This window comes from Peromyscus californicus, unplaced genomic scaffold, assembly GCF_007827085.1.
Source record: "Peromyscus californicus insignis strain IS unplaced genomic scaffold, ASM782708v3 Scaffold_1__1_contigs__length_55948999, whole genome shotgun sequence".
NCBI lineage: Eukaryota > Metazoa > Chordata > Mammalia > Rodentia > Cricetidae > Peromyscus > Peromyscus californicus.
The window spans coordinates 55,243,023-55,267,914 of record NW_026294492.1 but is presented as its reverse complement, the minus strand read 5'-3'; the positions used below and the strand labels follow the sequence as shown (position 1 = coordinate 55,267,914).

The 24,892-nt window shown below is 58.2% G+C and overlaps 1 protein-coding gene across 3 annotated transcripts; it reads left to right on the top strand.

The window, feature by feature from the left end:
- Positions 1–20: 20 nt before the first annotated feature.
- Palm (paralemmin) lies at positions 21–23,440 on the top strand. Of its 3 annotated transcripts, none has more exons than XM_052747280.1 (9): positions 21–183; positions 11,314–11,365; positions 11,661–11,741; positions 12,098–12,228; positions 14,010–14,160; positions 15,626–15,647; positions 17,743–17,802; positions 19,317–19,448; positions 21,558–23,440. In XM_052747280.1, the coding sequence occupies exons 1-9, from the start codon at positions 179–181 to the stop codon at positions 22,076–22,078; spliced, it is 1,155 nt and encodes a 384-aa protein (XP_052603240.1). In that variant the 5' UTR covers positions 21–178; the 3' UTR covers positions 22,079–23,440. The 3 variants fall into 3 exon arrangements, with proteins under 3 accessions (XP_052603240.1, XP_052603241.1, XP_052603242.1); XM_052747282.1 differs by lacking the exon at positions 21–183 and adding an exon at positions 10,715–10,776; XM_052747281.1 differs by lacking the exon at positions 19,317–19,448 and having other exon boundaries at positions 24–183.
- Positions 23,441–24,892: the final 1,452 nt, after the last annotated feature.

The window sequence follows — 24,892 nt, the reverse complement described above, 5'->3', positions numbered from 1 at the left end:
GGCGCAGGGAGCGCGCGGAGGCGGCGCGCGCACGAGCCCACCCGGCCGCGCCCGGACAATACCCGGCGCGCTGGGGACGATGCCCGCGCCGGTGCCGCCCCCGCGCCGCGCAGCCCTGGCCGCCAGGCCCTAGAGTCGGCCCTGCCCCGCGCTGCACCGCCCACGGACCTCGCGGGAGATGGAGTGAGTACCCGGCCGCGCGCCCTCCGCCGCCCCAGGCCCCCAACGGGGGACCCGGAGGCGACGCGGGGAGACCGTCCCCAGCTGCAAAGGGGAGGGATCGAGCTGGGCCTCGCGCTCCAGGCCCGGTCCCCAATCAAGCTGGGGAGGAGGGGGGGGGGCGGGCGGGACGGACCCGGATTGCACCCACACATCGCTTGCAGGATGCGAAGGAGAGGGGCCCACGCGTGCACGACCCTTCATCCAAGCTGGGCCACCTGTGGGTGGGCGCCCCCCGAGAGCCTATGGGACCTCGGTAGTAGTGGGGACCCTAACTCAAAAGGCAGGGTGCTCCCTGCCTCCCCTCCCCCAGCTTCGGCTAGCCGCTCCTGGAGCTTCCGTCGGTCCCTCCTGCGCGCTGCCCTCCTCCTCGTGGCCTCACCGGGGTCCGCAGACTCCTGGCAAAACCGATTCCGGCCCATTAGATGTGGTCCCGAGTCGCCACTGGCTGGAGAGGTGGATTTCCGCGGAGAACTAGGCGGGGCGGTTCCCTGTCAGGGGCTCTAATCTCATTTCCCCCTTTCCCTCTAAGAATGCTTCCCCCCCCCAGGAGAAAGGGGGGACCTGATGGTGTGACTCAAAGGGGTGACTGGATCAGGTTGGAAACGGTGGTGGTACTCAGTCCCCAGACCCGGCTGGTGTGAGCTGGGGTCTGTTTGTGTGGGTCTGTGAGAGAGACGGACGCAGTGGGGGATTTTGTGCAGAGCCAGGCCCCAGAGAGCACGGACAGTCAGTCAGTCAGGCATGCAGCCCCTCTAAGCCGTGTGAGGGTGCCCCCCAGCCCCTTACTCCCACAGGTGGGAAGGATAGGTGGTTGAGGGGTGTTTGACAGGCCTGAGGGTGGGGAAACATTCCCTAGGTCACAGACCCGCCTGCCTGGTGACTGGGGTAGTAGTGGCATTCCCCCGCAGGGCCCCCGTCCTCACCCCGGCCGGCGCTTGGGACATAGGAGCCCAGCCAGCTTGGCTGGGCTGGTGGCCGCTCCCCCTATCCTTCCCTCTCTGGGTGTGTTTCGGACGAGACAACTTTCCTCTTGGGATTAACCCGTGACCCACCACACCCACCGATGGGTGGAAGCTGTCACATCCCTGCCCGGCCAAGAAGGCTGGCTCCCAGTGCTTTCCTTCAGAAAGCCCAGACAAAGGCCTGGCTGCTCCCCCACCCCGCCCCGGGAGCCCCGCCAGGGGCTCAGGGGAGCCAGCGCCCGGACTTGCCTGCCCCACATCCCCTGGCTTGTTTATCTGTTCGGCTGGCCTGGCCCAAGGGAGCAGGGACAGGCCTGGGTGTGGCGGAGGCCAAGGGGCTGCGCTGACAGGTGAGAAAACCTCCCGTCCAGAACAGCAGGCTTTTTCTGCTTAGGCCTCCATTGTTTCCCGTTCTTCCAGCCCTTCCTTTCCCACCGGGGATCCAGAGGCTCAGAGGGGACTAGGTGATGCCCCAGAGCCACACAGCACACCCAGAGTCCCTTAGCACCTGCTGCAAGGCTCTTGTGGATTCCTGAAGCACTGTGTGGCTCACGCACGAGCCTCTCCCTGGGTGGGTGGTCCAGTGGTTACTGAGTTGGGGGTGCGGTTCAGCGAGAGGCTGGCCCCATGTGGCAGTGAATGAGAGAAACCTCTATTAGGTTTCCAGTTGACTCAGGTTGGGGTGAAGTTTCCAACTGGCCCCGGCCAGTCCTGTGCGCCCGACCCTCCATTTTCATGGTCCTTTTCCACAAGGGCTGAACTCATTCCCTGGATGGCCCAAAACGTGGGAGATGGAAGGCTGGGGAGAGAGGATCTTCACGATGCCTTTTAAAGGTCAGGGCATGGTGGCCCAGGCTTTTAATCCCAGCACTCAGGTGGAGGCAGGTGGATCTCTGTGAGTTCCAGGCCAGCCTGAGCTACATAGAGAGACTCCGTCTCAACAACAACAACAAAAATACTTTGAAAATTAAGAAAAAGAGTGGGGTGTGGTGGCGCACGCCTTTAGTCCCAGCACTAGGGAGGCAGAGGCAGGCGGATCTCTGAGTTCATGGCCAGCCTGGTCTACAGAGTGAGTTCCAGGACAGCCTGGACTACACAGAGAAACTGTTTCAAAAAACAAACAAACAAAAGAGGTGTGCATTAAAGAATGAAAGGAGAGCATTGCAGAGATGGCCCAGGCTTAAGAGTGCTTCCTGTTCTTGCAGAGGCCCCGGGTTTGGTTCCCAGCACCCACGTGGTGGCCCCCAACTCCAGTAACTCTAAATCCAGGGGACCCAACGCCCCCTTCTGGCCTCCACAGACATTGCATGCATATGCACAAATCCACACACAGACTAAAAATTAATCTTTAAAAAATTTAAAGACCTAATAAAATTACTTTCGGAGATATGTGGCAGATACGGGTGGCCAGGAAGCTGTAGCAATCCTCCTGCCTCAGTCTCCTGGAGGGCTGGGGTGACAAATGTGAGCTACCAGAATGGAGATGTTGAAAAGGGTGAGTGCTACCTGGATCCTGACCCCGCACCTCACCCCACCCCAGCCCCCCACCCCGCCCTGTGTGCCTGTAAGTGCCTGTCTGCACCAGGTCTACACTGATAACGGAATGTCAAAACTTTGGTGTCCTCTGTATCTACTTGGTTGTTGAATTTGCAGACTCTGGCTTCATGTGTCAACTCCGTGATGCTTTTCTCCAGTACAAGGGAATTTGGTTCGAAATGTGAGAGTTGGTTTTTGTTGTTGTTGTTGTTGTTGTTTTTCGAGACAGGGTTTCTCTGTGTAGCTTTGCGCCTTTCCTGGATCTTGCTCTGTAGCCCAGGCTGGCCTCGAACTCACAAAGATCCGCCTGGCTCTGCCTCCCGAGTGCTGGGATTAAAGGCGTGCGCCACCACTGCCCGGCTTATAATTTTTTTAAAAGATTTATTTATCACATATACAGTGTTCTGCCTGCATGTGTCCCTGCAGGCCAGAAGAGGGCACCAGATCTCATTACGGATGGTTGTGAGCCACCATGTGGTTGCTGGGAATTGAACTCAGGACCTCTGGAAGAGCAGCCAGTGCTCTAACCGCTGAGCCATCTCTCCAGCCCCGAGAGTTTTTTTTTAAATTTGGTTTTGTTTTTCATCTTTTGTTTTTGTTTTTAATTATTTGTGGGAGTTGGTCCTCTCCTTCTGCCGCGTGGGTTCTGGGGCTGGAACTCAGGTCGTCAGGCTTGGCAGCAAGCCCTATTACCCACTGAGCCATTTCGCTGGCCCCTGAAATGTGAGTAAAATTCACTCATTTAGAGATTTTTGTTGCTGTGTCTTAGTTTGTTATTATATTGTTATTTTTGTGGGCGGGGCATGGTGGGCGTCTGGAGGTCAAAGGACAACTTGCAGCTCATTCTGTCTGTCTACCATGTGGGTCCTGGGGATCGAACTCAGGGTCTCAGGTTTCTCAGCAAGTGCATTTACCTGCCGAGCCATCTGGCCAGCCCTCTCCTTGCAGTTTTAATGCTGTTTGTTTGTTTGAGACATGTAGCCCAGAGTGACCTCAAACTCACTGCCCAGCCGAAGAAGACCTCAGCTTCTTAATCCTCCTGCCTCAGCTTTCTGAGCTGTAGCACCACTGTCAGATTTTTTTTGAATTTTCCGGAGCTGAGGACCGAACCCAGGGCCTTGTGCTTGCTAGGCAAGCGCTCTACCACTGAGCTCAATCCCCAACCCCAGATTTTTTTTTTTTAAAGATTTATTTATTTATTATGTATACAGAAGAGGGCACCAGATCTCATTACAGGTGGTTGTGAGCCACCATGTGGGTGCTGGGAATTGAACTCGGGCCCTCTGGAAGTGCAGTCGGTGTTCTTAACCTCTGAGCCATCGCTCCAGCGCCCCAGATTTTTTTTTTTAAAGGTTCTTTTTTCTCCCTAAGGCAGGCTTTCACTGTGTAGCACAGGCTGACTTCCAATCCGTCACCCACCACACCCCCCACCCCACCCCCCGCCTCAGTCTCTGAGTCTACGAAAGGTTTCCTGTTTTGTTTTTGCCCTTTCTACCCTGGGCCTTTTCTGTCAAGGATTCTCAAGGACCTGCTAGGCAGGGAGCACCTGTCCGCCAGACCGGTGGTGCAAACAGGCACAGGGAGACAGCCTTCTGTGACGTGCGCTCGGGTCCCAGTCCCTGAGGGCTGCAGAGCCACAGTGTCTGCGCTAAAGGACCAAGGCCCTGGCGGGGTGAGGCCCTGGCGGGGTGAGGCCCTGGCGGGGTGAGGCCCTGGCGGGCAGGCTGGGCTGAGAGGCTGCCGCTCAGGAGCCGGAGGAGCCGGGACCTGTGTCTGGAGCGCACGCGGCTGCAGAGGCCGTCTGTCTCCCGGGGAGTCAGAGCACGGTAGCGTGTCTGAGGATGGTGATGGAGCCCAGGCCTGGCCCCGACGACTGAGAAAGCCGCCCCAGGGAGCCAGCTGCATGAGAACAGCTGTGGAGGGTGTGGCCTGGCCTGGGCACCCAGCAAAGAGGCCGAGGAGGCCCGGTGGAGATGGGGGGGTGGCGGTGGGCACAGAGGCTGGGGTTTTGTGATACCGACACAGGGAGAGGAGATCGTGTCTTTTGTCTTCTCTCTATCTCTCTCTGTCTCTGTCTCTCTCTCTGTCTCTTGTTTGTTTGGTGTGTTTGTTTTTGTTTTCAGAGAAGGTCCCTCTATGTCCTGACTGTCTTGGAAGTCACTCTGTAGCCCAGGCTGGCCTCAGACTCACAGAGATTCTCCTGCCTCTGCCTCCCGGGTGCTGGAGTTAAAAGCATGCGCCGCCGCCACCACGCGGCTCTAAATAAGTCTTTTAAAAATCTGGAATAAGCCGGGCGGTGGTGGCGCACGCCTTTAATCCCAGCACTCGGGAGGCAGAGCCAGGCGGATCTCTGTGAGTTCGAGGCCAGCCTGGACTACCAAGTGAGTTCCAGGAAAGGCGCAAAGCTACACAGAGAAACCCTGTCTCGAAAAACCAAAAAAAAAAAAAAAAAAAATCTGGAATATTTTGAGCGCTGATAGTGACTCAAGTGGAGAATTTTGCACCTGGCCCTGTATCGGTCCACCCGAGGCCGGAGTGTTGAGTGTATGATCTGAAGTGCTTTGGGGCTGAGGCTCAGCGGGTACCACACCCCTGGCATCACGTGACCCTGGGCCCTGTCACCAGCGTCGCAGAAAGCAGGTGTAGCAGCACACGCTGCCATCCCAGCACTGGGAGATGGGGGCGGGAGGGACGAGCAGGAATTCGAGGCCATCCTTGGCTCCCAGTAGGAGGTCCAAAGGTGTCCTAAGTTACCTGAACCCCATCGCAAAGAAAAAACGGCCCTCTGAATAAGTATGAAACATGCCATTTTGTGTTTAGACTTGATCCCAGGTCCCTTAAGGGGACATTCAACCTACATATTGATGCCAAGTTGTTCAACCATCTCCTCTATCTAGCTCTGGAGCAGCGGTTCTCAACCTGTGGGCAGTGACCCCTGAGGGGGGTCAAACAACCCTTTCATGTGGGGTTCCATATCGGATATCCTGCATATCGGATGTTTACATTAGGATTCATAACAGTAGCAAAATTACAGTTATGAAGTAGCAACAGAATAAGTCTATGGTTGGGGTCAGCACACGTGAAGAACTGCATTAAAGGGTCGTAGCATTAGGAAGGTGAGAACCACTGCTCTGGAACATTCCATCACCCCAAAATGAAGCCCACACCCAGCAGCAGTCCCCCCATCCCCTTCCAAATCCCCAGCACCCCTGAATCCACTTCCCATCTGTGGATTTTCTGGGGACATTTTCTGTTATTGAGTCCCACATACTATGTGGCCTTTGTTTGTTTTGTTTGTTTGTTTTCGAGACAGGGTTTCTCTGTGCAGCCCTGGCTGTCCTGGATCTCACTCTGTAGCCCAGGCTGGCTTTGAACTCACAGAGATTCGCCTGGCTCTGCCTCCCGAGTGCTGGGATAAAAGGCGTGCGCCACCACCGCCTGGCTACTGGTGTGGCCTTTTGTGTCCCGGAAGCCTCTCTGTGCTGTGGCACGTGTGGGAGCCTTGCTCCTCTTTATGGTTGAGTACTGCTCCTCTGTGGGTGGTCCAGGCTGTGTACCCATCATCCACCTATGGACACTAATGGTTTACGTGTTAGTGTTAGTTTGCTCAGGGTGTTAGGTATCCAGGCCCCATTATGGATAAATGTGGGTCCCTGAAGTCACTTGAAATGCTCACAGTACAGGTGTCCTGAGGCCGACGTCCCCTGACTATGCGTCACTGGTCCTGCAATCATTGAGTACCTGCTGTGTACACTGTGCTGGAGACAGAGCTGGCAGGAAAAAGATGCAGCACCGTTCTTGTGGGATACAAAGCATCAGGAAGTGTCCCCGGGTGGAGGCTAGCAAGTGTTGGAGGTTGAAAATTAGGATAGTCAGGGGATGCCTGTGTGAGGAGCCCGGCCTGTGGAGATCTGGGGGATACTGCACCGAGTGGGCAGAATGGCGAGTACCAAGGTCCTGGGGTCACAGCAGGCCCCAGTGTTTGAAGATCACTCCTGGAAGTGTTATGGGGGTCGGGGGAGCGTCTGTGGAAACTGGTCTCTACATTAGAATATGCCAGAGTCCCCGTCACCTGCGAGGACCAGGGCAGGGTCCAGCCTCTTCTGCAACAGCAGGTTAATAATCAATGCGTCTACTGCACTGGTCTGTGCTGCTGTCCTCTGCACTGCTGGGGCGGTGGAGTCTCTACTCTGCCTGAGGCTGCATGTAATCCTGGGACTGGAGATTAGGAGACTCGCTGGAGGGGTACCTGGAGGAAGAGGCTGTGCCCAGCTTAGCTTGGAGGTGGAAAGGCTGGTGTCAGGGCAGGGAAGGCCGGTTGACGGCTAAGGTCAGGTTAGGGCTTGGAGCAGGCTGGGAAATGCCTGGGGTTTCAGGTCTGCAGGTGTCAAATACTGAGAGCCCAGGAGACACAGGGTACCCCGAGAGAGGGGGCAGCAGACAGGTGGATTGGGTAGCCCCACGCCGGAGGCCTCAGTGGGGGAAGGGCTGCCGGGTCTCCTCACCCGCCCTGGTGACCACCCCTCCCCTCTTGGCCAAGGTCACCATCAGCATTTTCCTTTCATTCAGCCGCAGGAATGTTCTGGGCGCTGGGCTCCACGCCTGACCAGCTTGATCCCTCGAATTTCTGTCCTGCTGGACACTGGAGCTGCCCAGGCTGTGGAGGGATAAGCATGAACAACAGCGCCCCTCCGCCCCTCCCCTTCTCCTATCCCTGCCAGATCCACCCTGTCCGCTGGGTGACCTTGGGCCTGTTGCATAACCTCTCTGGGCCTTGCAAAAACAAAACTGGAAGCCAAGGCTTGGGCTCGGCTGTCACTGGATTCCCATTATCTCATCTGGAGCTGAATTATCTCAGGAGCTAGGAGACGACGCCCTCCCTGGTCCTCAGCCACCCACACACATCAACGAAGGAGCCGATCCCCCCCCCAAGTGCTTTAAAATTATCCCCAGGAGGTGCGGCTCCTTGAGCTGCGGGGTGAGTGGGCATAGGGCGCTCTGTAAACAGCTCTGAGCTGGTGCCCGCTGTCCCCAGAGGCACCAAGAGAGGCTTGAGACCACAAGTCACCTGTCTGGGGACACACAGCGTCTCTCTAAAGTCAGCGTCTCGGTGGGTGTAAGACCTTTGGAGAGACGGCCTCTGTTTGGCATTTCCCAGCCCCCACCAGAAGCCGAGGGTCATTCCGTGGGGGCTTCTCTCAGTGTCTTACTGTGTTTCCTCACTCTGTAGCCCAGGCTGGCCTTGAGCTTACTGAAAGCCCTCCCGCCTTGGCTTCCCAAGCGCAGGGATGATGGGCATCGGCCACTGTGCCCAGCTCCTTTTGCACACACACACACACACAAAAGATCAATATTTCTGTTTTTCTTCAAGACAGGGTTTCTCTGTATAGCTCTGGCTGTCCTGGATCTCACTCTGTAGACCAGGCTGGCCTCGAACTCAGAGGTCCACCTGCCTCTGCCTCCCGAGTGCCGGGATTAAAGGCTTTTCGCGTACGTTCCAGCTTATTTTTAGTTTTTGAGATAGGGTCCCACGTAGCCCAGGCTGACCCCAAACTCACCATGTAACTAGGGATGACCTTGAACTGATTCCCCACACCCCAGCCTCCCGCGTGCTAGGGGAACATCCCCCGTCTCAGCCTCAGCCACGATCACTTTACTCTGTATTTTGAGACCAGGTGTCACCGAGTTTTCCAGGCTGGCTTTTAACTCGCTGTGCTCCTGCCTACGTCTCTCTACTGCTGAAGTCACGGGCATGGGCCCTTAGATATGACTTGGGTTTAATGATTTGCATATTTCTCCCCTCTTAACCTTCACTGCCTGGTCCAGACCCTTCCCAGAGACACGCGTGGGCACGCCAAAAACCAAAATGGGAGAAAAGGCAAGCGCCCTCCCACCCTCCAGCACCGCCCCCCAAAAGCTAGGGGAAACCTCGCAGCCCCCTAGCTCTGGGCCGGGGGTGGATGCTCAGCACAGGCCCCGCCTCCACACTCAGGGCCTCGCGTTGCCATGGGGACAGGGAGGTTGCCAGGGCGACCGCCTCCCGCGGGCCGCCATCCATCACCGCAGCGGCGCCCGCGGGTGGGGAGGGGCGCGGGAGGGGCTCAGCTGTACTTGTGACCAGGCGACACAATCTGGGGACGGCAGGGACAGAGGGATGGAAGCCGTCTTCTTGGGACGACTGAGAACACTGTTTCTGTGTCGGCTGGCTGTGCCCGCCTGACTTGCGTCCGCTCTGGCCGGGGGACAGGCCGTCCAGCCCAGGACACTGACTGCCTTGTCTCTACCCACCCACCAGCCGCACAGCTGTGCCTGGGCCCGGCCTGCATGGCCATCTGACTCTTTGGTGGGGGGAATAACTGGGTGGGCAGCTCCGCACGGCCCCCTTCCCCCTGAGGGTCTTTAATCTTTTGGATTTTATTTTTAAACAGAGCCTCAGTACGTAGCTCTAGCGGTCTGGGAGCTCACTCTGCAGCCTCCTGCTGCCTCCGGGGTGCTGGGATTAGAGATGTGCGCCACCGCGCCCGGGGCCCTGGGTGTCTTGGCTGCCGAAAGGAACCCCTCACCTCTGCTGTCTTCCTGGAATGGAGGAGGCAATGTGGGGTGGCCTCTGGTGCACAGGAGCAGCCCACGAGTGTAGGCTCAGAGCTCTAGATGTTAGCATTCGGCCTTGGAGAAAGCTCACCAGACTGGAAATGCAAAGGGTCTGGGTAGGCATCTCAGTGGCTGCAACAGACTGAGCGAGGGGGAGCTTGGAGGGGCCGAGAGCAAGCAGGTAGATGTGGGCGAGGCTGCACCAGGTGGGGCTCTCTGGAAGGACGGTGTGAGTGAAGGAGAGAGGGGGGTCCGATTATTGCTGTGAGAGGGTAGTTCGGGTTGTTGGGTGCAGAGGGGCCTGCTGGGAGGCAGAGAGGAGGGAGGGGACAGTGGAGGCCTGGGTGGGGCTGTAAGGAATGAGAGATGGAAGAAGGCAGCCGAGGAGGAGCTCCCGGGGGTGCTGTGCAAGGTCCTCCCAGCCTAGCTGGACGGAGCCTCACCGAGGACAAACGGAAGACAGGAAAAGCCAGGCCCAAAGCTAACCCAGGTGACTCCAGGACTCAGAAGACTGAGGCAGGAGAATGATCCAGGCCTGCATGGGCAATTTAGTGAGGCAGCATCTCAATAAGAAGTAAGGGGCGCCGGGCGGTGGCGGCGCACGCCTTTGACCCCAGCACTCGGGAGGCAGAGGCAGGCGGATCTCTGTGAGTTCGAGGCCAGCCTGGGCTACAGAGGGAGTTCCAGGACAGCCAGGGCTACACAGAGAAACTGTCTGGAAAAACAACCAACCAACCAATAAACAACAAAACAAAACAAAAAAGCCAAGCTGGGTGGTGACTGAGGAATGACACCCAAGATTGGCTTCTGGCATCCACACCTATACATATACATGTGTACACACACACACACACACACACACACACACACACACACACACACACTATGAAATAGGGGCGTGGTCAGGGTGGAGCCCCGCCTAGAACCCCCAGTGAGGGTCTGTGGGCGTGGTCAGGGTGGAGCCCTGCCTAGAACCCCCCAGTGAGGGGCTGGGGGCGTGGTCAGGGTGTGGCCCCGCCCAGAATCCCCAGTGAGGGGCTGGGGGCGTGGTCAGGGTGAGGCCCCGCCCAGAATCCCCAGTGAGGGGCTGGGGGCGTGGTCAGGGTGGAGCCTCTGTTTATCACAGGTTCTGGATTCCATCCCCAGGCCTGTGAAAATAGATAAATCAGTGTGTGCTCCCTCCGCCAGGTCCCTGGGAGGCACTGAGAGGGGAAGGTGCTTCCTGCCAGGAAGGGAGCAGCTGGACAGGGTCACCTGTTGGGGCGTGGGAGCCAGGTCACCTCACAGGCCTCAGTGAGGTCAGGAAACTGAACCCCAAAGTGGGGGGTGGGGAGGTGCCGCTGGCTCCAGGTTGTCTGGACGGACTTGGGTGGAGGCAGTTCACTGGTGGGGGCTGCAGGACCGGTCCTAGGCAGACGTCTCTCCTGCTCCTGAGTTGCAGAGGGAGAAGCTGAGGCCCAGAGAGGTACGGGGATCCTGACCTCAGGCCAAGGGTGTTGAACGTGGCTGTAATTTCAGTCTCTGGAGATAAGGCATCAGGAAAGTGGGGTGGGGGTGCGGGAGGTGACCGAGGCTAACCCTTCCGGCCATCTGCCTCAAGAACGAGGGGAGACGGGCACCGGCTTTGCCGACGCTTTGCTGTGGTCCCTGGGATCTTGGGCTGCTTTGAGACGCCACCCTTCTGTCGTTTAGTTTGCAGGGTTGGGATGTTGACGGGGCTGGGGCATCCTTGATCCTTCCTGTGTCTGGCTTGGTGGAGAGGAGGGTCCTTGGGGGTCGTCCGTCCTGGGAGGTGACACTCCCTCGTTAATTCTGCAGCCTGGTGACCGCCTGTATATCCCTCCTGGCCCCAGCCTCCTAGCACCCTTTCCTACGCCCATCCCACGTGTCTAGGCAGAGCCCCTGAGGGGGTCAGGGGGCCCCACCTGATGGGGGATCGCGGATTAGGGGTGGTCCTGGCTGGCTGGACGCTAAAGGATCTAACTTTGTCTCCTATGTGCAGGGTCCTGGCGACAGACACTGCGTTCCAGCAGGAGCGACTTCAGGCCATCGCAGTGAGTTCCTCCCACTGTGGACCTGGGTCGTGAGTGGGTCGGGCAGGGTGGAGTTCCGGGATTCTTGATGCACAGTCTGGGGCCCAGAACTGGTTGGGTACAGTAGGCAGAGAGTTACCTCGGGGTCCCCAGAAGTGAAACAGGTGGGGAAGACTGAGGCTGGCATTTGTCACAACCTCGGCCCACAGTCTGCTAATGCTCCGTGTCCAGGTCCCCTGGCTGTCTTGGGTCCAGTTCACATGGGTGCTGGGTCTCGTCGGGGTGGGAGTGGTCCTGACCTGGTCTATGCTCGCAGGAGAAGCGCAGAAAGCAGGCAGAGATCGAGAGCAAGCGGAGACAGCTGGAGGATGACCGGAGACAGCTGCAGTACCTCAAGGTGGGGTGGGGTGGGGGCGGGGGGCGGGGTCTGTGGGCACACTCGGGGCTCTGTTTGAGCCTGGTCTTTGGGATGGACCCAGGCCTGTGTGGGCTGTGTCTCTAAAGTGGGTCTGTGTAGTTCTGTCTGGGGCCTGCATGGGACTACTGGCCTGTGTGACCCTTGGAACGGCTGGGACCAAGGTCACTGTAACTCCGGTCACGACCTCCAGCCTGACCCTGGCTGACCACAACCCCGACACCGACCCCATTCATGACCCTAACCTTAATACGCATCCTAACCCTGACTCTGATCCAACCGCGACCCTACCTGGATTCTGAGCTGCTTCCCTGCCTCTCCCCCCCACCCCCCCCCAGTCCAAGACCCTGCGGGAACGCTGGCTGCTGGAGGGGACGCCGTCCTCAGCCTCTGAGGGCGATGAGGATATGAAGAAGCAGATGCAGGATGATGAACAGAAGACTCGGGTCCTGGAGGAGTCCATCGCCAGGTGGGCAGCAGGGGCGGGGGCCCTGTCCGGGTGGATGGGCCTGGGGACCCCACCAGGGATGGGCAGGTGTCACAGTGGACGGAGGTCAGACCCTGCCCCGGGTCCCTCCTGTATCACATCCTGACTCTCGGAGCAGTCCTGTGAGGCCTGGAAAAGCAGGAGTCCCTGAGGAAGGGAGGTCCCGCCACCAGCCCCCCTGAGGGCTTCCTGGCGCCAGCCCAGCTGGCCCTGCGGCCCTAACGGAGACCGCAGAGGCAGCTGGGCCTGCAGGAAGCCGTGAAGGGGTCGGGTCAGGGAGAGTAGCCGTGCCTGTGGGGCTGGAACAAAACACAAGTGTTTCCGGCAGGCGGCTGATGAGGGTCTGGCCTGGGGAAGAGAGGTCGGGGTAGAAGGAAATGGCTAGCTTCTGCATTGCCTGCAAGCAAGGCAGGCCCCCAGGTGATTTCAGCCTGGCCATGGGAGCCCCTGTTTGGGGGTTAGCTGGGGTTTCCCTCTCCACTTGGGGAGCATTTTAAAGATGGCATGAGCCTGTCCTGCCGGCTAAGGGAGCTAAGTGCGTCAGCGGTGTCCCGGGCTTCTGTTTTCCTTCCTGAGAACCAGTCAGGGATCCCGCTGAGTGTTTTCTGAGGTTTTATTTTGGTTTTTGTGTGGCTGGTGGAATCAAGGACTTTAACCAGACTGGACTGGCTCCACCCTGACCACGCCCCCAGACCCTCACTGGGGGATTCTAGGCGGGGCTCCACCCTGACCACGCCCCCAGCCCCTCACTGGGGGATTCTGGGCGGGGCTCCACCCTGACCACGCCCCCAGCCCCTCACTGGGGGGTTCTAGGCAGGGCTCCATCCTGACCACGCCCCAGTCCCTGACTGCCCTGCCCTACCTCTTTTTAAAAATTCTTTGTTAATTTTGCTTTTTTGAACCTGGATCTCTATAGCTCAGACTGACCTGAAACTGGCAGCAATCCTCCTGCAGCGGCCTAGCTAGTACTGGGATGACAGCGGTGTACTACCATCGCCTGGCTCTGCCCTAATTGTTTTTTGGGGATTCGTTTGTACTGAAGTCTTCTGATGCTTGTGACAGTGACATATTTTTTCCATTGTCCCTACAAAGCTAACCGTTCCGGTCAGTTGTGAGCGGGAAAACAGGGAAGCGGGTTTGTTTGAAGCAGCTTAGCACACAGTGGACTCGGCCTGCTGCTGCTTGCTGGCCGAGAGACTCGCAGGCTGACCAAAACGTAGGCCCGGGGAGATGGTTCGGTGGGTAGAGGTGCTTGCTGCCAAGCCGGACGACCTGAGTTCGATCCTCAGAGCTCACAGGGTGACGGCCACACTGCACTGTGGTACAGGTGCACACAGACACTTTGTAATGATAAATAATGTACAAGGAGAGAAAGAAAAGTTAAATTCGCCGGGCGGTGGTGGCGCACACCTTTAATCCCAGCACTCGGGAGGCAGAGGCAGGTGGGTCTCTGTGAGTTCGAGGCCAGCCTGGTCTACAGAGTGAGTTCCAGGACAGCCAGAGCTACACAGAGAAACCCTGTCTTGAAAAACCAAAAAAACAAAACAAAACAAAACAAAAAAGTTAAATTCAAGTGTGGCCTTTTGGCCCACACCTTTAGTCCCAGCACTCAGGAGGTAGAGGCAGGTGGGTCTCTGAGTTTGAGTCCAGCCTGGTCTACAGAGTGAGTTCTGGGACAGACAGGGCTACACAGAGAAAGCCTGTCTTGAAAAAATAAAAACCTAAATTTGGGGAGCCGCTGTATGACCTTTCTCCCTCTAAAGGCTTGAGAAAGAAATCGATGTCCTGGAGTTTGGAGAGTCAGCCCCAGCCGCCCCAAAGGAGAACGCCACAACCCCCAGCCCGGCCCGGCCCCCCTCTGCAAGCCCAGCCAAGGAAGAGCAAAAGTCGGATGCCGTGGTGAATTCTCAGCAGGTGAGAGGCCCCCGGAGCAGCCAGTCCTGTGTTGCTCGGCCCTTCGGGCTTCAGTTTCCGCTGCGTGGAGGCAACTTCCACGCCTGTCCGTTGACAGTTTCGTAGGAGTCTGATGAATTAGTGGACAGTCAGGCCTTGGCCCCAGATGGACCCCACCCTCGGGGTTTCCTTTCTGCCGTTTTTTTTCGTTTTCAGTTTTCTTTCTTTCTTGTGAGGGGGTGGGTGTTGTGCGTTGAATCCAGGACCTGAGTCATGTTTGACAAGTACCCAACACTGGTCCGCATCTTAGCCTAGTATTCATATTTTTGTTTGTTTGGTTGGTTTTGGTTTTTCGAGGCAGGGTTTCTCTCTCTCTAGTTTTGGTGCCTGTCCAAGGTTGTGAGCCACCACCGCCCAGCTAGTATTCGTATTTTTAATTACTTATTTATTATAGTATCCTGGAGTACATGAACGTGCCACGGAGGCCAGAGGACCCTCTGTGGAGTCAGTTCTATCCTTCCAACCTTTATGTGGGTCCCAGGGATTGAACTGGTGTACTGACGCCAAGTGCCTTTGCCCCGAGAACCGCCATCTTGCTGGCCCGAGTTATGGATCTTTTGAGACCACAGCCACTATGTATCTCGGGCCGGCGTGGAACTGTTCTTCCTGCGTCCGCCTCGGCTAGCCTGTGCCACCACCCCTAGCTGTCCACGTTCTTTCTTATTTATTTGTTGTGTGGGTGTGGTGTCTGCGTACACGTGGGTGCGTGCGCATACAGAGGCCAGTACGGGTGTCGTGTTGGTTGATCTCCACGTGTTATTATTATTTTTTAAAGACTGGTGGGCTGATTTTAGAGCCAGGGTCTCACTGTGTAGCCCTGGCTGTCGTAGAACTCACAGAGGCCCTCCTGAGTGTTGAGATTAAAGGCATGAGAAACCACACCTGTCCATAACCCATTTGATGGAGGGAGGACCAGAGTTAGGGGCTGACTGCGGGCCACACAGCTGACTGGAGGGGCGGGGCTGGGGATGAACTCACAGCCTTGTGCATGCTGGGAAAGTGTACTGCTGCTGCCATGGAGTCCTACCCCGGCCCTGGTCTCTTGTATGTTCTCCTGGATTTCGGGGAGACCGAAATGATGTCGGTCTGAGTGCTGGCCCCTGCCTGTTGGGCATGTACATCATCATGGCTCAGAAGGGAGAGCAGACCTATCGTCAGACAATCCCTGGGCAATGGGAGTCACACCCGTCCCCCAAAGCATCTAGCCTCCTGAGGAGGGTGGGCAGGCTTCCCAGAGGGTGAGGGTTTTGAGGGTTCAGCACGAGCTCTCAGGCACAAATGGACAGGTTTTGCTGGAGACCCCATTAGGGGCTGAGCCTGTCTCCCCACGGCTCCCAGCCCCGCAGGCCCGTTCTTCAGCTGGGGATGGAGCTTAGGTCAGTGGAGGCTGAGGGGACAGCCCTAATCCTTCTCCTCTCTCTTGCAGACCCCACTGGGCACCCCGAAAGGTAAGCTTCCATCCGGGACATGCGGCCTCTGGTGCCCTCTGGTGGCCAGAGGCGGGATGGCGGGTGAGTGTGGCGGGGATCAGGAAGCTGGTACCGGCGGAGGCTCTGGGCCAACCTGTCCACATCCACTCTCTGTGACATTGTCCCCAGCCAGATAGCCTCTGGCTAACACCTGTAAAATGTCACGCCTGTCATCCCAGTGCTGAGGGCACCAAGGCGGGAGGACCTGGGCTCGCTGGCTGGCCGGCTCGGCCTAATCAGTGGGCCTCAGGGCTGGGAGGTGGCTCCGTGGTCAGGTGTGCATGCTGCTCTTCAGAGGACCTGAGTTCGGATCCCTGCACCCACGTCAGGCAGCTCACAACAGCCTGTAACTCCAGCCCAGGGGACCTGACTCCGTGAGCACCTGCGTACACACGCACAGACAGACACGTGTACACCTATTGAAATACAATAAACCGAAAAAATGCCCTGCAAGGTAGACACCGACTGCGGAAGACATGGGGTGCCAACCTCGGACTTCTACATGCACATGCACACTCGTGTACACGCCCTCATGATAAGTACATATACCACACACACACTTAAAAAGTAGAGAGATTGCCAGGCGGTGGCGCACAACTTTTATCCCAACACTCGGGAGGCAGAGGCAAGCAGATCTCTGAGTTCAAGGCCAGCCTGGGCTAGATGTCAAGTTCCAAAAATGGAGATATATAAATACCATATATGTATATATATGTCCATCTTATATATAAGTACACTTTTTAAAAACAGAGTCTCATGTGGCCAGGCTGGCTTTAGACTCAGTGTGTAACCCAGGATGACCCTGAACTCCGGATCCTCGGCACTGGGAATGACAGTGCCAGGGATGGGACCAGTGATTCCTGCATGTCAAGTGAGCACTCTGCCCACTGACCCCGAACACAGCCCTATTTATTCATTTATTTTTGAGAAAAGTCTCCATCTACATAGCCCAGGCTGTCCTGGAACTCACTATGTAGACCAGGCTGGCTTTGAACTTAGAGAGATCCCCCTGCCTCTGGCGCGCAGCACCAGGCCAGCCTGGGTCTCTATTTTCTGAGATCTCTATTGAGCATGTGTTTCCTGCCCAGCGCTGCAGGCATGGCTGGCAGTGCGGCCTTAGGACTCTCTGGCCCGATTTGCTGTTAATTATTCATAGGGAGAGTGTCTCCCAGTCTTGCTGTAGAATTAAAAATTAATAATTAAAAGAAAATCCACGCAGGCCTCTCAGGGATTTTGTGAAAGTCATTTTGGTCTGAACAGTGAGAGGTCTGTGGGGCTCAGCTGGGCTAACTATGTAGTGAGGGACCCTGGGCATGCACAGGGCTGGGGATGCAGGTGTGGTATTTGGGTGTAGACTCATGTGTTGGGGTCTGGGGTGCAAGTAAGTGTATGTGTTGGGGTCTGGGGTGCAGGTGCATATATTGGGAGTCTGGGGTACAGGTGCATGTTTTTGGAGTCTGGGGTGCAGGTGCATGTGTTGGGATCTGGGGTGCAGGTGCATATATTGGGAATCTGGGGTACAGGTGCATGTGTTGAGGTCTAGGGTGCAGGTGCATACATTGGGGGTCTATGGTACAGGTGCATGTGTTGGGGTCTGGGGTGCAGATGCATACATTGGGGGTCGGGGTGCAGGTGCATGTGTTGGAGTCTGGAGTGCAGGTGCATGTGTAAGGGGTCTGGGCTGCAGGTGCATACATTGGGGGTCTGGGGTGCAGGTGCATACATTGGGGGTCAGGGTGCAGGTACATATATTGGGGGTTTGGGGTGCAGGTGCATGTGTAAGGGGTCTGGGGTGCAGGTGCATGTGTTGGGAGTCTGAGGGTGAAAGTGAATATATTGGGGTTCTGGCATGTGTATGTGTTGGGGGATCTGATGTTTCAAGTGAGTTAGGGAGTCTAGGGTTCCAGTACATATTCTGGGGAGTCTGGAGTGTTTCGGCCATATTGGGTCTGGCCATGCATGTGGACCAGGTATTTTGGGGGGTCTGGACTCATGCTCATGGAGGGACATTTTGAGGGGATCCTGCGATTCTGTCTCTGACTCCATCTTTTTCTCCACCCCGTGCCCGGTGTAGAAAATCGCATGTCCTCCACGCCGGTGCGGACTCCGGGGGGATCCACCATGATGAAGGCAGGTAGGTCAGACCCCACTCCCCACCCTGGTCTAGCTGCCATCTGAGCCTCTGTCTGGGTCCTGGAGGGTGGGGCTGACAGGGTGGCGTTCACCCAGACCGCGATACCCATCTGCTTTGCTGTGACGCACCCACCGGCCCACGCTTCTCCGAGAAGATGGGCCCAGCATGGGGGCTCTAACCCAGTGCCCAGCAGCTTCCATTCCTAACCTCAGCCTGGGGACCGGGGCTGGCATACAGGCTGAACACGTTCCCACACGCCTGAACACGCTTGTGTCACATCCTGCCTGCTCCAGGGGTCCCGGCATCACACTGACCTCACGTGGGACCTGATGTGTTCCGTATCCAAAACCCAGAAAGATTAGTTGATGACTAGTCTAGACAAAGTCCTGGGGGAGGGAGGACCACAGGAGGACTGGAATTTCTTGCGCAGGGTTCAAGTTCGGGAGGCTAGGGACGTTTCTTAATTCAGAAGGTGCCTTCAGAACCGCCGCCGCTGTGTTAATACCAGATGTGGCCCTCCCACCCCCCATATCTCAGCCAGTGACTTTGTGCAGATCACAGGTTGCCCAAGCCAGTGGGGCTGCCTCGCAAGTAGGTATGTAGGTATAGAGACAGGTGATTAACCGACCACCCGTTGTTCAGTCAACAAACGCTCACGGAGCCGGGCGTGGAAGAGGGGGCGTTGTATTCCGGTGGGTGGAGGGACCGTTCAGTTAACCGCGTGAGGAAAAGGAGGAAATGATTTTCAGGGCCCTGAGGCTGCAGGAAGGATCTCTCTGGACAGCGGGGCTTCCCACCCAGCGGCGTGCTTACCAGTGCCCTCTGGCGGCTGCGTGCAGCGCAGACCTAGGCCCCGGCCACCTCTGGACCAGGGAGACCAAGCCGGGTCCCAGCCTGGGTGGGTGGAGTGCTGCGTGGGTCAGCAAGGGGAAGTTCTAGATGTTTCCGAAGGTGACTTGGAGAGGGCCCCACACTGCAGTGGAGCCCGGGGACCCTGTCTGGCTCAGTGTGAGGTCGGCTGGGATGTAGATGTGGCTGCTGCGGCTTGGCACCGTTCCTGGCGCCCTGAGGAGGCTTGTCGGTGGGGGACATGGTCAGTGCCTGGGCAGGTCAGTGCCTGGGCAGGTCAGTGCCTGGGCAGCTGCTGGTTCGTCTCATGGGGCGGTGGCGGCGGTGGCCGCGCACGCCTTTAACCCAGCACGCCGGAGGCAGAGGCCGGCCGAGCTCTGAGTTCGAGGCCAGGGAGAGTCAGCAGCGCGCGGTGGGCGGAGATGGAAGGACCTTAGCGCGGCCGCGGGTTCTGAGCAGAGCGCGGACTCGAACTCTTGGCGCTGGGAGCTGCGGGAGGCTGTGGAGCGGGGAAGGCCGCGCCCGGCGCCGGGGCACCGCTCCCAGGGTGACTGCCGTCCCTGCTCGGCTCTGCTGCTACCCTTCTTCCTTGGCTTGGCCACAGCCTGGCGGGAGGCGCCTGCGGGTGGACGGGCCGTGGGGTAACCCCGTGCCTCTCGTGCCAGCCATGTACTCGGTGGAGATCACGGTGGAGAAGGACAAGGTGACCGGGGAGACCAGGGTGCTGTCCAGCACCACACTGCTCCCCCGGGACCCACTGCCTCAGGGCGTCAAAGTCTACGAGGACGAAACGAAAGGTATGAGAAGCCCAGCCCTGCCTCCCGGCCCTGCTGAGCACTGAGGTGGAATCTAGACGCAGGTTCAGCCATCGCCAAGCTCAGACCTGCCGCCCAGAGAGCGGGGGTGAGGAGGGAGCCGCTCAGAGACCCGCGGCTGCACAGCCAGGGAAGGGGGCGGCGCCCCGGGTAGCAGCCACGGCTGGTGCAAAGGCCCTGGGGTCCGCAGAGGGGGATACTGAAAGGAAGGACTGTGAGCCACAGGGGAGCAGAGACCGTGCCCGGAAGGGTGGTCTGGCTGGAGGGGTGCTGGGAGGTTTGGAGGAGATCGGATTTTCATGTGTCTGTGGTGCTGGAGACGGAGATCAAGGCCTCCAGAAGGCTAGAGAAGGCTAAGGACTAAGGCAGCTCCAAACCCTCCCGGCATTCTGGGCGGGGCTCCACCCTGACCACGCCCCCAGCCCCTCACTGGGGATTCTGGGCGGGGCTCCACTCTGACCACGCCCCCAGCCCCTCACTGGGGATTCTGGGCGGGGCTCCACCCTGACCACGCCCCCAGCCCCTCACTGGGGATTCTAGGCGGGGCTCCACCCTGACCACGCCCCCAGACCCTCACTGGGGGATTCTAGGCGGGGCTCCACCCTGACCACGCCCCCAGCCCCTCACTGGGGATTCTGGGCGGGGCTCCCCTGACCACGCCCCCAGCCCCTCACTGGGGATTCTGGGCGGGGCTCCACCCTGACCACGCCCCCAGCCTTCACTGTTGGATTCTAGGCGGGGCTCCACCCTGACCACGCCCCCAGCCTTCACTGTTGGATTCTAGGCGGGGCTCCACCCTGACCACGCCCCCAGGCTTCACTGTTGGGTTCTAGGCTGTTATTCCCAGTTTTTCTGGGTGGTTTTAGAGGTGTTTTCCAGGTCTATGCTGTGGGGAAGTCGTCTTGAGGAAGCCAGGGTCCATCTAATCAGAGATGATTTTAGCAGGACCCATAAAGTCAAACTGGTCCCCACCCCGTCCTCTTTTTAAGAAATAAATACGTATCCCGTAATTCTCCTTTTTACAGTCTGTGGTTTATGAGGTTTGTTCCTTGGTGTACAATACTTTACCTGCTTTCAGAGCATTATCCCAAAGGAAGCCACCATCACCCATGCATCTACTTCCTGTCTCGGGATGGGACTATTTTGAGCATTTCCCATCATGGAGTCCCAGGCTGTGTGACCTTTTGTGTCTGGGTCTCTCTCTGAGCAGTGTCCTGAGGGTCCCTCCACGCTATGATGTGTGTCAGAGCCTCGCTCCTTTTCATGGCTGTGTGATACTCCAGCATGTGGAGCGACCGTGCTGTGTGTGTTTGGTACCAGGCATGTTTTTGTGTGAACACACGCCCATGTCTCGGGCGTGACTGGAGCAGGGCTGGCTGGCCCCGATGGATGTGACTCTGTTTATGAAGGACACTGAGTCTGGTATCTCTTGTTGCTCTGTTCCACTCCCAAAGTGGCTGCACACATCTCACCCTCTGCCATTCCACCATCTCTGCAGTCTCTCTGGGGACCCAGAACCAGCTCGACTGGACCCCGGTTGCTTAGCAACAGCAGGGGATCTGTTTCTTTGGAGACTGGTGGAGTCTCATCTCAAGAGCCCAGGCCCATGGGAGAAATTTGACCCCACCCTGTTCACCCCAATATCACCAGGAGGCCAGACACGGGGGCTCCTCTTCCCGGGGTGGGAAGCTGACATCTGGAGGTGGTAGCCCTGACCCTTCCCTGGATCCCTGGGGCTACTCTGTCTCCTCCCCTGCCGTCTAGGATTCCGGAGGGGTTTGCCAGGCTGAAGCCCGGGTGTGTTTGGGGCTGTAGACAGTCGATCCCCTCGGTGAGGAGACACTGTCTTACGTAGTGACAGCCAGGTCTGCCAGTGCACACCTATCATCCCAGCACTCAGGAAGCTGAGGCCAGGAGAATTGCTGCTACCTGACTCTTGAGCTCGTGGCAGTCCTCCTGCCTCAGTCTCTCTGAGCTCTGGAACGACAGGCATGCACCGCAAGAGCTGACTGTCACAGTGGGCGTCTTCCACAGCCTCCCGGCTCTGCCCTTGCGTCCCCCAGCTAACTCTCTCTGTGTGTCCCCACACAGTGGTGCATGCCGTGGACGGCATTGCTGAGAACGGAATCCAGCCACTAAGCTCCTCCGAAGTGGACGAACTCATTCACAAGGCCGATGAGGTCACACTGAGCGAGGCAGGGTCCACAGCTGGACCAGCAGAGCCTCGGGGACTCACAGAGGAGGCCACCAGGACCACACCTTCAAGGAGGGAGATCACAGGAGTTGAGGCTCAGCCCGGAGAGGCCACATCAGGCCCGCCAGGCATCCAGCCCGGTCAGGAGCCCCCGGTTACCATGGTCTTCATGGGTTATCAGAATGTGGAAGACGAAGCCGAGACCAAGAAGGTGCTGGGCCTCCAGGACACCATCAAGGCTGAGCTGGTGGTGATCGAAGACGCCGCCACCCCCAGGGAGCCCGCGCCACTGAACGGCAGTGCGGCTGAACTCCCAGACGCCAAGGAAGAAAACCAGACGGGGCCCTCGGCCACCCCCAGCGATGCCCAGGATCTTGACATGAAGAAGCCTCGCTGTAGATGCTGCTCTGTCATGTGAGCCGTCGGGGCGCCCAAGTCCCCGATCCCCGTCCTACGCTTCACACTCCGCCCAGCAGCCCGGCCCTCCCCGGCGCCTGCCCACCCTCACCCTCCGCCTCACAGGCCCCAGACACACGTGTGGTCCCTATGCACCTCGAGTCGAGGGTGGGGGGTGCTCTGCCCGTCACCACACTCCACACTCACCCGAACCTCTGAGCCGTGCATCTTCCCTTGGTGAGAGACAGGCCGACCCATCTCAGATCCCCTAAGAATGGGGACCCCCCCACTCCAGGTCACAGCAGGTTTACACAGGCGCTCACGCCCATCGTGGTCTCAGCCTGGTGTCCGCTTGCCACCCCAGGCCAGCCTGTCTGTGCCTTATTGCTACTTTTGGGGAGTCTCCAAGGGGACCAAAAGAGAGGGTCTCCCTGGCCAGTGCGCCAGTGGCCTCATGTGGGCAGGCGGGGTGAGGCCACACTTCTTTGGAGACTCAAAGTCTCCAAGTCCTAGGGTGGAGGACGGGCACCTGTGGATTCCCCCCAGTAAGTAGCGGAGCTCACAATGGGGTAGCCCTTCACTGGGGATGGAAACATCACCCCCAAGATGGGGTCATTGTTGGCAAGGCCCCAAGTCAGCCACTCCCTGTCCTGGGTCCCCCCTACCATGCACACACTGGGCCCTTCTTCCTGGTGCTAATTTTGGGACCCTTGGAGTCACCTCTGCCCTCTTTAGTTGGCTTGGACCAGGGTCCTGGGTTTCCCACATACCCTGTACCCCAGAAGTCGGGGGTACGTCTGCCAGCGCTGCGGAGCCTAGCGTTTCTAGGCAGGTTTAGGTTGCCCCACACACGCCTTGGGTGGGAGTGAGGGAATCCCCCCTCTGCCGCCTGGCTGGACAGGAACCGTGGCAGGGGGACACCCACCTGTGGGCAGGCGGCAGCAGCCGCCTTGGTCCCAGAGGCGCTGCCCTGCACTCAGCAGGCGCAGGTTCAGCCCGCTCCGCCCTCGCTGGCCTCGGAGGACCACGCCCCGTCCACGTCCCTTCCCTGGGACTCCAGCCTGGTGTGCAGGGTGCAGGACCACCTGTGGGGCCCTGTCACCACCCGCAGCTGCAGTAGGGCACGCAGAGGCCACGGAGTCTGTGTCCTGTCCTTCCTGTGGCCTGGAGGAGAGGCGCTCTTCCCCGAGGGGTGGCCCGTGGCCACGGCCATGGTCACGGCGCCCCTACCTCTTCCTCCTCTGAGTCTGCCTGAGTCCCTGGAGCCCTGAGCCTCAGCTGAAGTGCCCTTGCTGCCCTTTCTGCTTTTGATGTGTGACGAGGCCCCACCCCTCACTCCCATGTTCTTGACTTTCCCAGAGAAATAAATTAAACAGAAAAAGTGTGCAAATGTGCAGAGCCAGGTCGACGTAGTTCTTGGGTTTCATCTGGGCGGGAAAGGGGTGCGGCCACCGGGCGAGGAGGGCGGCCTCCCGGCGGTGGAGCCATAAAAAGCCAGGCCCAGCAGGCCACGGGAGAACGCCTATCCTCTGTGGCCACTGCACCCCTCAGGGTGAACCCCTCACTGTGGATCTTCCCCAGGACTCTGCGGCACCCGGACAGGTGAGGGCCAGCTGTGGGCAGCCACCCCGAGGGCTTCGGTCTTCCCATCCGCCACACCCATGTCCTTGGGCTGCGAGGTCGGGGATAGAGAGGTCCCCGCAGACACTCCCAGCTCTGAGCTAGGTCCTCAGGCACAGTGGAGACCCCATTTCTTTCTGTGGTATTTGGGAAATTTTTCTCCTTTGGCCTCAGTTTCCCTGTCTGTATAGAAGAGCTGACTGGGAGCCCTGTGTCCCCAGCATACTGGGTATTCCAGGCTTGAGTAAAGTCTAACCCAAGCTGGCCTCAGACTCGCAGCTATCCTCCTGCTTCGGTTTCCTGAGTGCGGAGGTGTCAGGTGTGTGGGTTCAATCTGGGGCCCCTTTGAGACTCAGTTTCCCTGTGAAAGGTGGTTTGTGTCTAAGTTGTGGGGAGAGGGTTACTGATTCAGATCCCACCTGACCTGTGGGATTGGATGTGCCCTCCATTTCAATGTCCACTTCTGCTAAACAGGGGTGAAGGGGTCCGAAGGGGCACCCCACACCCTGGCTTTGACCCTCTCCACAGTACTGTGTGGTAGATGGGCTCTGTTACCACGTCCGTCAAGTCCCCTTGGAGTCACAGCTGGGACTACTGACTGGCAGGAAGAAAAGCCAGCCCTGGGGGCAGGTCGGGACTCCCAGCACCGTGTCCTCGGGTCCCACAGACCATGGGCTGCCAGCGCCCCTTGGACCCCGAGGGGGATGGTGGGTGCCTTGGCCATCGCCGCCAGCTTCTCATTGGGACGGGGTGTAAGCTTCACCTGTCTGACCAGTGCTCCTGGGCATTTATTTTATTTGTTTGAGTTTTGGAGACAATGTCTCACTCTGTGGCCAAGACTGGCCTCAGACTAATAGCAATCCCACGGCCTCAGCCTCCTGAGTGAGAGCTGGGATGGCAGGCCTGTTTCTCTGTACCTGGTTTCGCTGGGTATTTCAGAAGGCTTCATATTTCATGGGAACTTTTGTGTGAATATGAGCTGGAGAATTCCCATTTCCTGGATGAGAAAACAAGGTGCAGAGGATTGGGCTGGATACAGTTCGACGCCCCGCTGACCCCTCCCAGAGAACAGCGACCTGAGACCTTCACCCTGAGTTTCACAATTCCAGCCATGGCGCATTCGAGGCTGGAAACAGCCACGTGTGTCCTTCATTCTCGCTACATCAAAGGGGGCGTCCACTGGAAGAGGCAGACATTCAAAGGGGTCCCACAAGCC

What these genes read in the sequence shown, in the direction of transcription:
- Palm (XM_052747280.1), top strand. An exon ending in AGCGACTTCAGGCCATCGCA is followed by an intron (nt 11,366 to 11,660) that starts GTGAGTTCCTCC and finishes CTATGCTCGCAG; the next exon opens with GAGAAGCGCAGAAAGCAGGC. An exon ending in CCGTGGTGAATTCTCAGCAG is followed by an intron (nt 14,161 to 15,625) that starts GTGAGAGGCCCC and finishes TCTCTCTTGCAG; the next exon opens with ACCCCACTGGGCACCCCGAA.